The sequence below is a fragment of the Sorex fumeus genome, unplaced genomic scaffold, assembly GCF_029834395.1.
Source record: "Sorex fumeus unplaced genomic scaffold, SorFum_2.1 ptg000044l, whole genome shotgun sequence".
Taxonomy (NCBI): domain Eukaryota; kingdom Metazoa; phylum Chordata; class Mammalia; order Eulipotyphla; family Soricidae; genus Sorex; species Sorex fumeus.
This window is the reverse complement of record NW_026606101.1, coordinates 27,019,821-27,033,826: the sequence shown is the minus strand read 5'-3', so window position 1 is coordinate 27,033,826 and position 14,006 is coordinate 27,019,821. Positions and strand designations below refer to the sequence as shown.

General features: G+C 39.1%; 1 protein-coding gene across 1 annotated transcript in view; it reads left to right on the top strand.

Annotated features, from left to right (window-relative positions):
- PAK5 (p21 (RAC1) activated kinase 5) overlaps positions 1 to 14,006 on the top strand; it is a 340,402-nt gene that overhangs the window by 218,458 nt on the left and 107,938 nt on the right. Inside the window, exon 3 of the mRNA XM_056121629.1 lies at positions 8,746 to 8,960. Within this exon, the coding sequence (XP_055977604.1) occupies positions 8,757 to 8,960 (204 nt within the window). The 5' untranslated portion in view covers positions 8,746 to 8,756. The remainder of the gene's footprint in view (positions 1 to 8,745; positions 8,961 to 14,006) is intronic.

Here is a 14,006-nt window from a genome sequence, read left to right as displayed (position 1 = left end):
TAAAGCAACCAAACAAAAACATTTGTATTATGTGTTAGGAAGATGCATTAGATTTCCTTCCCAAATCAGCTAATTGTAAGTCAACACACCTGTTAGAAAAGTTTAATAATATTAAAATTTATTTTATAGCATTGTCGATTTTATTTGCCAACTGGTATAAGAGTTGAACATTTGTGAGTATACATGACTAAGGTAAGATAGACAGGACATGGTTACCATTTTAATCATTTTAGGCATACACTTCAGTGACATTAAGTACATTGTTAATGTATCACAGCCATCACCACTCCAGAAATTTTGAATCTTCACAAACTAAACTCAGTGCCCATTAATCACCAGTTCTCCATTTTCCCTTTCTTCATCCTATCTCTATGAATTTGACTACTTTATGAACCCTCCATCCCATAAAAATGGACATATAATATTTATCCCTTTGGTATGGTTACTGTTAATTTTAATAGTTTTTTAATTGATTTACAGTATGGTTAATGATGGTTTTCTATGCAAATAATTCCAACACCACACCTATCACCAGTGTACCTGCTGTCCTCCTCAAAGGACCTAAGTACCCCTCCCTTTCAAACCCCGCCCCACCACCACCAATTCAGTTCCATTTTGTTGCCTTTGGCCCTTTTTTGCTACCTTGCTGTTTATCTTTGAGTCCCGCATGTGACTGAGATCATTCAGTATTTATTCCATTCCTTCTGCTGATTTCACTCAGCATGGATTCCTCTAAATATATACATGTTGCAGCAAATTGCATAGTTTTGTTCTTAGAGCTGCATAGTATTGCATTGTGAATATATACCACACCTTCTTGATCTACTTATCCATAGTTGGGCATGGTTTATTTCCACATCTTGGCTGTTGTATTAAGTAGCACTATAGCACTGTCCTCCTGTTGTTCATCAATTTGCTCGAGCAGGCACTGTTATGGGCATAGCGAATATGCCACAGGGAGCTTGCCAGGATCTGCCATGCAGGCAGGATACTCTCGGTAGCTTGCCAGGCTTTCCGAGAGGGATGGAGGAATTGAACCTGGGTCAACCGTAAATGCAAGGCATATGCCCTACCCACTATGATATCGCTCCAGCCCATGGTGAAGAACACAGCTGTGCTTATATCCTTTTAAATTAATGTTTTCCTGTTTGGAGAATAATGCTTTTAAAAAATGGTAAAAAAAAATGGGGGATGGGAGGTGAGAGGGATACTGGGATCCGTGGTGATGGGAAATGGGCACTGGTGGAGGGATGGGTATTTGATCATTGTATAATTGAAACCCAAGCACAAAATTTTTAAGTCTACAACTGTACCTCATGTCGTCTCACTAATAAAAAAAAAGGTATCTCAGGGCTATATGGAAGGTCTACCTGCCTTGCTTTTTAATTTTTTTTTTAAGATCTCCATGTTGCTTTCTATAAAGACTGAGCTAGACAGTAATCCTACCAACAGTGGATGAGAGTTCCTTTCTGACCATATTCTCACCATCACTGTTTGATATATGGCATTCTCATTGGTGTGATATAATATCTCAATGTTATTTTGATTTTCATTTCCCTAATCAGACTTTGGGTTATTATCATTATTATTATTATTATTTTACTTAGTGTATCTTCAAGATTCATCCATGTTGTAACCTGTGTCTACATTTTTAATAAGTTTTAATATACTTTTAATATACTGTACCTTGTGAATTTCTGTCCTGTGGCCCAAGCTCAATTCAAAATCACTCATGCATAAGAATATTTTGAAAACTACATTTTACATCAAAATCCCACTTTTTTTTCTTTAGGTTTTGGGTTTTGAGCTATACTCAACTGTGCTCAGGACTTTCTCCTGGCTCTGTGCTCAGGGATCAGTATTGATAGTGCTTGGAGGACCATATGGGTAGCCAAGGATCAAACCCAGGCTGGTCACATGCAAGGCAACTAACCCTGCATGCTATACTATAGCTTTAGCCCCTCTACTCTTAAAGAATACTATAACTCTGCAAATAAATAATGATTGACAGGAATAGTAAAAAAATAGAATTGCAAGAAAGTTGAAAGGGAGGGAACAGACCTATACAGCAGGTAGGGTGCTTGCCTTGTACTGCACTGACCTAGGTCCAATTCCAAAATTCCCAGCACCATATATGGTCCTTTGGGCCCCACTAGGATAATCTCTGAGTGCAAAGCCAAGAGTAAGCCTTGAAAATCACTGGGCATACCCCAGGGCCCCCAAAATGAACTAATTTTTAAATGGAATTTATAACCCATTTGATTTTAAAATGGACTTTTTAAACCAAAAATTATGCATGAGAATAAAAATTGTTAGTGGCAATTTTCGGGAATAACAAGCTTGCCTGTAGTCAGGTAGAGTTCTTAAATTATCCTTCAAGAATATTTGATTTCTATGTAAACTGTAGAATGTGCTCATGAATTTGGCCCTAGGTTCTTATGATAGTTAATTTTATCTGTCAACTGAACTGGACTGAACTAAGGAATTTCCAAATAACTGTAAAACATTAATTCTGAGTATGTATTTAAGGGTGAATCTAGAAGAGATTAGTATTTAGGTTATGAGCTTAGTAAAACAAGTGGGTGTCTTAAGTGTAGGTAGGTATCACCCATTTCTTGAGGACCCAAATGAGAATATAATATTCTGTGTCAATGGGTGAATCACCCTCTCCCTCTGCTTGAAGTGAGATATCTTTCCTGGGTCACTGACACACACACTTGATTCTCAGGTTTACAGCTTACAGAGGAATAGCTAGCACATAATTCAGTTGAATATTCACAATCTTTAATAAGTAGCAGAAAACTTACTATGAAGGTAAAAGGGTTCAAGATCGGAACTCTAATATTGGGATGGAAAGATAGTAGAGCACTGATCTTACATGTAGCTGACCTGGATTTGATCCCCAGCACTGCATGTGGTGGTCCCTGAGTACTACTAGTCTAATCCTTGAGCACAGAACCAGGAATAAATCCTAAGCTTACTTCTGAGTGTGCCCCCAACTTCCCTTCTCCTGCATAAATCCAACTCTCTTTCCTCAAATAAATCTACTCATGCTTCAAATTTCTTTTTCCAAACTCATCTATATAAATTATCACTTATTTAGGCAAAATGAGAATTTAAATAGGCATGTGCTGTTTGGATACTGAAGTGTCATCTACCATTATTTCCAAGGGATAGTGGACTCTTCAGTCATCCTTGAATGGCCTCTTAAGGTACAATTTCCAAATGATGGTCGATAGTTCTCTTTTTTACCCATGTAAATCAATCTCTTTCTGAACATTAACCCAAAAATATCTTGAAGTTTATTTGTTGATGCATATTAATTTTAACAAGTCTTGGTTTTTAATATGTTTGGAAAGAAACAGACCATGCATCATGTTTCACCAAAAAATGGTAGAAGAAATCCAGATACTTCTGATCTAATCCATGATGACTCCAAGTTTGGCTTCTTAGCTACCTTACAACATTTCTTCAGTTTGGCCTTTTTATGTCTTTGTTTTTGATCTTCCCTTCCTCTCCCTTCCCTTCCTTTCCTTTATCTTCCCTTTTTCCGTTCATCCCTTCATTCTTTCTTCCTTCCCTTCCCTTCCCTTCCCTTCCCTTCCCTTCCCTTCCCTTCCCTTCCCTTTCTTTCCTTCCACCTCCCCTCCCCCACCCACACTTTTGGGGATTATTAAATTAACAATGGTTTCCTATAAATGTTTATGGATTTTTGTGTGTGTGTGTGCCATACCAAGTGCTTACTCCTGCCTCTATGCTCAGAGATCACCCCTGGCACTAATCACTGGATTATAGACGTCAGAGATAGAATCTGGGTCAAGAACATGCTCTACCTACTGTCTCTTCAGCCCTCTGTAGTTTTTTTATGGTTCCATCTACCAGCAGTACTCAGTCTGAGTGCCCACCAGCATAGTTTAGAACTGATAGGATATTGCCCACTGAGTCCACAATGCATGGCACTTGCCTTCTTAATGTTTTTTTAGTTTTTGTACAGAACTAAAAATATATGTGTGCAGCTAAATAAATATTAGGCAACCCTATTCCATTGTATTTTGCTGTGATATGTTGTATTAGAGAAAATTGAGCTTTACTACAAAATCTGTTCACCCCTCCTATATTCCCAATACAAATTTGGAAGGCCATTTTTGGTTATACCAGTAAATGATTCTTATATATTGTGATTTTTTTGCCATTACTTATAAGAACTATGATATATATATATATTTTACCATTGTGAATCAAGAACTACATTGTGACTGTTTTTTTTTTACACCATTCTTGTAATGACCTCTTTTCGTAAGCGTTTACAAGAATCCCTTATTCAGGGCCAGAGATATTAGTACGATGGTAAGGAGTTTATCTTGTTCTTGGCCAGCCCCAATTCAATCTCCAATACCACATATGGTTCCCCTAGCAAGAGTGATCCCTAAGCAAAGGACCATGACTAAGCCCTGGGCACTTCCAGATATGGCTCCGAAACAAAAACAAAGAAAATATGTTATATTTTATTTAATTTTGTTAGGGAGTTTTTTATTTTTGCAAATTCTAATCTTTAAAAAGATATTGCCTCTCACAAGCTTTCACATGTGATTGTTCATATTCAACCTCCTGCTTTTTGATGTCACACAGTTTGGGACTTAGCTTCATCCTGAATAACAGGTTGGGCGCAGGGACATGATTATTGGCTTTGCCTACATTTTACACTAAGTGAAAGAAGTTGATAATTGCCAGCGGAGTAGGGCTTTGTGATCAGATGGTCAATCACATCCCTAACGGGCCAAATCTAGAGTAACTTAGGTTTAATCCACTTCTATCATTTGTATACCAGGCCACATTAGGAAATCAAGTCTACTCACCTTGTAAACCCCTTCCCAACACTCACAAAGTAACAAGCTTCTAGAGTTGTCAACATACAAGAGGATGGTTATCACACAGAGTATAGAATCCTGAGTCTAGGAAATTTTCTCTTAATATCAGCTAATATTATTACCACTGATTATGTCTTCAAAGAGCTTCTTTTAATATATTATTGTTTAGCAGTTCTAACTGTACCAGACATCACTTAAATTATTAGGTATGGATTTACTTCAGTTTGGATTTTATAAGAACTTGAATGGATGGTTTTGATTACTGTTATTTTGTTTGTTTGTTTGTTTGGTGTGTGTGTATGTTTGTGTGTGTATGTGGTAGGGGCTGTCTTAGAAGAGACTGAAGAAAACCCACGTGGCCAATCGGAGTTCGATTCCCAGCATCCCATATGGTCCCCCGATTACCGCCAGGAGTAATTCCTGAGTGCATGAGCCAGGAGTAACCCTTGTGAATTGCTGGCTGTGATCCAAAAAGAAAAAAAAAATCCAAACTTTGTAAGAAACTCTAAGATCAGGGATTCTGGGAATCCATTTAGTGTCCTTCTCTAGAAAGTAACTACACATAAGATAATAAAGACCTTGAGAAATCCCACATAGGAAGTTATTATAAACCGTTGTTCCTCAAGTTTATCTGAGACAGTATCCCCACCTCCTCACCTCACAAGTATTTAACTTTTGAGAGCTGCTATTGCCAGGAATGCATGCTTAGTCCAGCTGTTAAGTGAACAATCACATGTGCTGTTATTTAGGAAACACTAGGAAAACATTAGGAAAAACATCAGGAAACATTATACATTAATCTTGGAATACCTCATTTCGAAACCTGTTGCAACATTTTTATATAGAAAGATATCTACCAAATTGCTCTAGAAGTAGACTTTCTGGAGTTCAATATGCTTGGCTACGGAAGTCTTAATCTTATCTGCTCAGGGTCCTGCTGAGTCTCAGAAATTTTCTGGGAGTGAAACATGAGGATCCAAGAAACCTTCAGAATCTCATAGCTGCTTATTTGAACTCACCATTCCCACCACATTAGATCTCCAAGGGGAAAACATTCCTTAAGAAGGAAGGGGCAAAGCACATCAGTATAAAAAGGTAAGTTCTGGTGAGTAATGCATTGTCCAGGCATTAAAAACAAGTTTTTTGAGATTCTGAGACTAGCTTTGCAGTTTCTAATCTGGGCTCTTAAGTGTTTGTGTCTTCTCTGTAAAATGGAGCTAAGATGTTAACAGTTCTTATGTAGGAAAAGAGTTTACATACCAAGCGGCAAACTCTTTTTCATAGAAAAGCCTGTTCCCAAGGGTGGCCTTTGGCTGGTATATCTGGGAACTTGGATCCCAGACGAGTTCCCACCACTTGCTGATAAGAATGGATCACTGTGCACCCACAGTTTATGCAAACAGCATGGCTTAATCCGAGCTCTGCTTTCCCTATGGAATCTTTTTATTTTTTCCATGAAATAGGCATAGGGTTCCTGAATGACTAGTAGCAAATAAAATAATAAACACTGAATAGCTAATGAGCTTATCTGGTACATAAAATTTCACAAGTGATGTCAGTTTCAGAGTGAGAGGAATGAATCTGTACCCTGGCAGTTTGCACCAGCTCTCCCCTTTGCCCTGGTACTTTTCCCTTTGCTGATTTTACTTTCACTGTAACAAACCTCAGACCAGAGTGTGACTGAGTGTCCTATGAGCCTCCAAACCTGAAGGTGGTCTTGGAGATTCCGAACATGGAGTAATTATGAGTCTTAAATGATACCAGACACATTGTACACTAAACACCGTCATGGACAGGTGCATTGGAGAGAAACAGCTGTGGAGCAGATCTTCATTTTTCCTACTGTGTCCCTCTGCCCCTCCATGGGATAAAGCACTGGAACCCTTCCTTTGTCATTCACAGGAGTATGAGAAGAAATGGAATTTTGCTGTTATTTTTTTTATTGATTTTGGGTTTGGGCCATGCCTAAGAGTGCTTAGGGGTTTCTCTGTGCTTGGTCTTGCTCCCAGCATTGTTCAGGGGAACCGTGTGATACCAGGCCTCCCACAGGCAAAGCATATATATGCTTTATATATATAAATATATAATATATAAATATATTTATATAATTATTTATACATAATGTATAAGTATATTACATAAATAAAATATATAATATATAAATATTATATAAAATATATAAATATAAGCATTTAGATATAAGCATATATATGCTCAGCCCCCTTGAGCTATCTTTCTGACCTGAAGCAGAATTTCAGTGGAAAGTGAAGGGACAAAAAAAGAAGAGGAAATCAAGGAAAGAATGTAAGAACTCTGTGAGAGTCTGTGAGACCCTGACCCCAGGGGCTATTCCCTAAATTTTGGGTGATTTTTGATCATCAGTGGATATTTCTCCTCCTTTCACTTCTTTCGATTTGTTTTTGGGGCACACCTAGCAGTGCTCAAAGCTAGTAAGCCGTGCACTCAATATGGCCGTGCACTCAGGGATCACTCTTGGTGGTGCTCAGGGTCTCAGGGATCAAACCTGGGTTGGCTGTGCAGAAGGCAGTTACTCTATGTGCTGCACTGTCTCTCCAACTCCCAGGAAGTATTTCTTGAGTACTGCTGTGTGCCAGCACTGGCAAATAGTGATGAACATGCATGGAGCATTCCTTTTATAGGTGGAGATTACATCCTAATAAGCGTTTTACAACTGTTTGTTGAGACTTCGGAGACTTCTTGTTACTGTGTTTGCCATATTGAATACTCTCGGTAGCTTGCCAGACTCTCCGAGAGGGGTGGAGGAATCGAACCCTGCTCGGCCGGGCTGGCTGCATGCAAAGCAAATGCCCTACCGCTGTGCTATCACTCCAGCCCTGTTTGTTGAATCCTAATAATTCTATGTAGTGAATGTAATCATTAAACCTACCTGTATACATACATTTATTATATTTTTCATAAAAATGTTTTCAATTTTGTTTACATACCAAACTTTTATTTTTTATGAAACTTTCTATTGCTAATGGAAAGTGATTTAACAGTTCCCAAAAAGTATTTAACAAATGTTGGCCATTACTGAGTTTATGATTAGAAAGCATTTCCTTTTTTTTCTTTTGAGGGTGGAGTTTCAATCATATAATTTTCCAATACCCTACATACCTACTTTATGATGCTTCTCCCTGTGCTCTCAACCACTTCTGCTTTGTTAATACCCTGTAACAAACAAGTGCAAAATCTCAGTGATTTCACAGCCAACAATTTTTTGTCTTACACACAACTTCAATCGAAGTTCAGCTGTGGCTTGGTTGATCTTGGCTCCAAACTAGAAGCCAGATATATGTCTGCTTCATGCATCTTCCATTGTAGGATCTTCTAGAGGGATCTCCTTGCCAAGTGACAGGATCACAAGAAAAAAAATGGAAATACACAATGTTCTGAAAACTCCATGCTGAACACTGTCTACACCCTCTACAGTTCATGGTCAAAGCAAGTCATACAGGAACTGCATATGGCAGATGCAAGGAGATGATAGCACCAGGAAAGGGAATGGAATTGTTCATCTGCACAACCTGCAGATCTAGTTTGCCAGGGCGCAGCTGAAATTTAGAGGAATAACCAAAAGTAATAGCACAGCGGGTAGGGCGTTTGCCTTACAAGCGGCCAACATGGCCGACCCGAGTTCGAGTCCTCCACCCCTCTCGGAGAGCCCGGCAAGCTACCGAGAGTATTCGATATGCCAGACACAGTAACAACAAAGTCTCGAATGGAGACGTTACTGGGCCCGCTCGAGCAAATCGACGATCAACGGGCCCTTAACCAAAAGTGATAAATAAGCATGAATTGTAACCATCCCCTGTTCTTCTGCTGGAAAGACACTTCTTTTCTGTTTGTTTCTCAGGTTTTGGCACCATGTTTGGGAAGAAAAAGAAAAAGATTGAAATATCGGGCCCATCCAACTTTGAACACAGGGTTCATACTGGATTTGATCCTCAAGAACAGAAGTTTACAGGCCTTCCCCAGCAATGGCATAGCCTGTTAGCAGACACCGCCAACAGGCCAAAGCCCATGGTGGATCCTTCATGCATCACACCCATCCAGCTGGCTCCCATGAAGGTATGGCAAGGATTCTGTCTGTGAGTGGGCTTAAGAAGCATGACTCCATGCATGAAATATGAAGTATATACACATGAATTGTATATACATGAAGCGTACCATTTCTGTGGGCAATCTATAAGATACCTCAACCATGTATTTGTCATTAAATATTCAGAGATTAGCCATAAATATTCTTGATCACCACTTATAGTAAACTGTAGCTCATTGAAAGAAGGCAGATGTGTGAAATCTCTTAAAAATCAGACACAAAATGCAACCTCAGAATGGGAATTTATTTATTCTTTATGTGGTGGTTGTGGGCCAGGGGATAGTATAATAGTCCGTGTGCATGCCCCTGACCTGAGTTTCATTCCTGGCATCCACATGGTGCTCCATATATTGCTGGGTGCAGCTCTGGAGGGTTCTAAGCAACACCATGCTGGGCTTGGTATCCCCCCACACCGCAGAGCCCAAGCAGCATCACCTCACTGTGTCCATGCATTGAACCACTAGTGAAGTCAAGACTCATCAGTGGAGTTTCCAGGTCTCTTGAACACTGCTTGTGATATTCTTACAAAAAATTTAAATTGAATGGTAAAAAATTAATTAATTAAATGGGCTGGAGTGATAGCACAGCGGTAGGGCGTTTGCCTTGCGCACAGCCAGCCCAGCCAAGCTGGGTTCGATTCCTCCGCCCCTCTCAGAGAGCCTGGCAAGCTACTGAGAGTATTCAATATGCCAAACACAGTAACAAGAAGTCTCACAATGGAGACGTTACTGGGCCCGCTAAAGTAAATCAATGAACAACAGGAGGACAGTGACAGTGAAATGGTGCTGCTACAATGAAGATTATTGTCCAGTCTTCCTGGTTGATAGTGACTCTTTTCCAATCCCAAGGATTCATTTTCTTATTTGAGTGTACGTTTTATTTTTAATGAGGAAACTCTAGAAAGTAGCAGAGTCATACCTAATGTAGTTTTAGCTGTCATCTAGCTAAAGGCCAAGGGCAGGTTTACCTTTATTTAAGAGTGTGTTTATTACAGAGTAAGGAGGGAGTATCATTTATCTCGCCATGGCTTGTCAGTTATATAGGCCCTTGCAGGTTCTTATGGTCATTAGAGGAGGAAACCTCCTTTTAAGTGATAAGCCACTAAATGCTGTGAGTGTTGGGTGTAAGGGTGCCTTCTGGTCCTCCTTTTCAGTGGACATTTAAAATCCCCATGAACAGAATTTATAGCCCCACTGAGAGTTAGAGAGGAGCTCCCACTGACTCTATGGCTTTCTAGCTCTGAAGCAAGAAGTGTCCAGGAAATGAAACTGTTGAGAACCCTTACATACTAGTGGGTAAGTGACTAAAAATACATTTTAAGTATAACTCCAGCCCTGAATTTCTGCATGTGCAACCTCAGGCATAGTTTTGCCTATAAGAAGTAAAGAAAACAGACAAGGAAGGACAGAAGAGTAGACAATTAGACTGAATCTCCCTCCAAAAAAAGCTGTTAATCAAGCTTTTTAATTAAAGGACACCCTTGGGGCTGAAGCAATAGCACAGCAGGTAGGGCGTCTGCCTTGCACGCAGCTGACCCTGGTTCGATTCCCAGCATCCCATATGGTCCCCTGAGCACCGCCATGGATAATTCCTGAGTGCAGATCCAGGAGTAACCCCTGTGCATCGCCAGGTATGACCCAAAAAGCAAATAAATAAATAAATAAAGGACACCCAAGAAATTTTAACCTCATGCTTTCTCCATACTACTTTTTTTTTGCTCTCCAAATCCGTGAGTACAATTAGCTCTGTCAGCATATTTTACACAAAATGGGTTGTCTGAAAATATCTTGTTGACTTCATTATTCTCTTAAATCATGTAAGATGTTCAAGGGTCCAACGTATGCCATGCAGTTTGAATGATGCCACTTTGGGGAAATATTCTCCTTGGAGAAATCTTCCAAGTTTCTTGAGGACATCATAATGTAAAATAATATAGCTTGGAAGAATCCAGTTGACCTTGTAGAATCTATGAATGAAATTATGATTGAATAGAACTGTGCAGATTTAAATTCACCATGGAAAAGTTATTTAAGGAGAACAAAAATTTCTAATTTGATGAAGGCGTCCTTTAAGTAGATCAAAGAAGTGCTGAAAAGATAGTACAGTGAGTAGGGCATTTGCCTTGCATGTGGCCAACTTGCGTTCAATAACTGGCACCACATATGGGCCCCAAGCACCACCAGAAGAGCTCCCTAAATGCATAGCCAGGAGCAAACCTTTAGCTCCACCAGGTATGCCCCACCCACCAAAAAAAATGAGGACAAAGAGAACAGCTGACTGTTTTGATCCTCAGTATCACATATGGTCCCCTGAACATTGCTGCGGGTCACTCCTGAGTACAGAGCCAGGAATGGCCACTGAGTACCACTAGTGGGAATTGCCTAAGCACAATATTCCCAAAAAAGACAAATAAAAATGAGCAAACCATTAAAATGGTTAGTGGAAGATATGTGACCATTCCAGAATTTGTAGCAAAGAGCCAATTCTTTGCTATTTTCAGTAAGCATCAAAATCAAACAAGCTGATTCTGGGTAGAAATATGAGCCAGAGGCTTAACCCAGGACCTTACATATGCAAAGCATGGTCCCTACTTGCTTTGAGCCACATTTTTGTTCTTACTATTATAAGAGGATATTGGTACCAAAAAAAAAAAACCCATGAGAGCCTTAATCACTGGATTTATGTCAAGTTTAGTTATCTGTGACTCTTACACATGCCCCTCTTACACCACCTATACACTTTGCATATTTTAGGACTTTTATTCCTTCTGAAAACACTTTTCTCCTTGTCTATACAATTCAAAGATTCTTTAAAGTGATATTTTATCCATTTTAGTGCACTGGGATCTAATTGTTCTAATTCCTACATTTGTACTCATATTCTATTTTCTAATGTAGACTTTAAATTATTTCTATCAATCTTCTATCTTTTCAAGTTTGAAAATTCATTAAGTACTCCAAGGCAAAACTGTATAGACTGCTTTTGCATCATCTTTTTATTCTTTGGTATTCTGTCATTGCCTGAAACCAAAGCTCTCTCCTCTTTGCTTTCCTCTTGCTCCTGACCATTGCATTAAAATTCAGTCTACTGGGCCAGGGGAGATAGTTCAAAGGGCTTGAGTATATGCCAGTGCCACCTCACTAGGTCCTAATGTTGAGCCATGCAGCCCACACAGGCAGATTAAATGTCACTGAGAATGCCCCAAGACCCTCTTAAGAGATGCAAATTCTCACTCTGAATATCCCATTCTTTATTTTTAATTTTTATTAGTGAGACACCATGAGGTACAGTTGTAGACTTACAAATTTTTGTGCTTGGGTTTCAATTATACAATGACCAAATACCCATCCCTCCACCAGTGCCCATTTCCCACCACCACGGATACCAGTATCCCTCCCACTCCTGGGAATATATCCCAGAGAGTCAAAAAAGTATAGTCAAAGTGACATCTGCACTTGTTTGTTCATTGCAGCACTCTTTATAATAGCCAGAAATTGGAAAAAACCTGAGTGCCCGAGAACAGATGACTGGTTAAAGAAACTTCGGTACATTTACACAATGGAGTACTATGTAGCTATTAGAAAAGAGGAAGTCATGAAATTTACTTACAAGTGGTACTACATGGATATCCCATTCTTGAAGATTCACACCACTGTTTTGTTTTCCCTGCACTCATAGTTTAAGAGGGAAAGCTCATTGAAGAATAATCCCTCCTAAATCTTCTGTAAATTGCATCCTTTCTTCCCATCTCCTGACTCATAATTTTGCATGTAGCAATTAAAGTTTTCAGAAGTTTTCAGTGTTTCCATAGGATTCATGCAGTCTTTAATATTTGTCTTTTCGAAGTTGTTTTTCTAAGAGAGAGCATTTCCTGGCTTTTTCTGGCATATCTGTTATCTCCTTTGACCTAAATTGCACTTACTGGAGTTTTACTAGGGATTTTAATATCCCTGATGAACCCTTCCATGAGGATGAGAATGAAATCCAGAGGGACAGTTTCTTTTAGAACCCACAGAGGCCTTCTGAGAGTTGTCACTGGGGAGTTAGATTAGATGCTTGCCAGGGTCTTAGCTAAGTGAGACATGGAGCAATTCTGAGGGCTGAGAGCTGCTCCATCTGGACCTGTCTCACTCCCAGCCTGCTTTGTGGCTGCAAATCTGACATTCTGGGCTGAATAGATTCTTTTATTTGCACCTCAGGTTTTCCCTCCATGTTCTATCTTAAAATCCTCAGTCTCCCTTTAAATCAATGTGGGTTACCTCTTGCTTTCTTCAAAATCTGTTTCTCCTGTAATGTAATGTTGATCATACGGCATTTTTCTTATAAAATGATATTCAGTGACCTGAGGTTCACCAGGCAGACACCTGGAACTGTAACCCAGAGGTCCCAGAAGCCATCACGTTAAGTTTCAGTCCAAGATCTGTCAATGCAAACTAGCCAGCTTCAGAAAGCCACCAGCATATTTATTTAAACAGAAGATTCTTCAGCAGATTCTAAAACAAGAGTGCTAATATTTCCTCTGCAAATGTGAAGGTCAGGTCTTAATTGTATAAGGAGATTTACTATGAATAGAACATACTCTATTTATACTTATTCAAATAATGTAGTATATATCTATCTGTTAAGCAATTTTTAAGACAAATAACATTCATTGCCTACTCTTAAATGAATTTTATCAATCAAATTGTATTAGGCATTCAGATATTAGCCAAAATTTGAAATGATGGAAAATTATGGGTTAAATATATCAGTTTTTCTTCCTCTTAATTTTCTCACACATTGCTGTATTCAGGACTTACTCCTTTACTCTCTACTCATGGATCAATCCTCACAGTGCTTGCTTGACCATATGTGATTCTGGGAATTGAACCCGTGTTCCATGTGTTCTATTTAACAGCTCTCTGACCCTGTATCAAATTTCTTGTTGGTATTTTAACCCTAAACACCTGAAAAGTAGTAGTAAATGCTTTATACTAAAAGTGGTAGTAAAAATTGTAAAGACCCATAAAATGTTA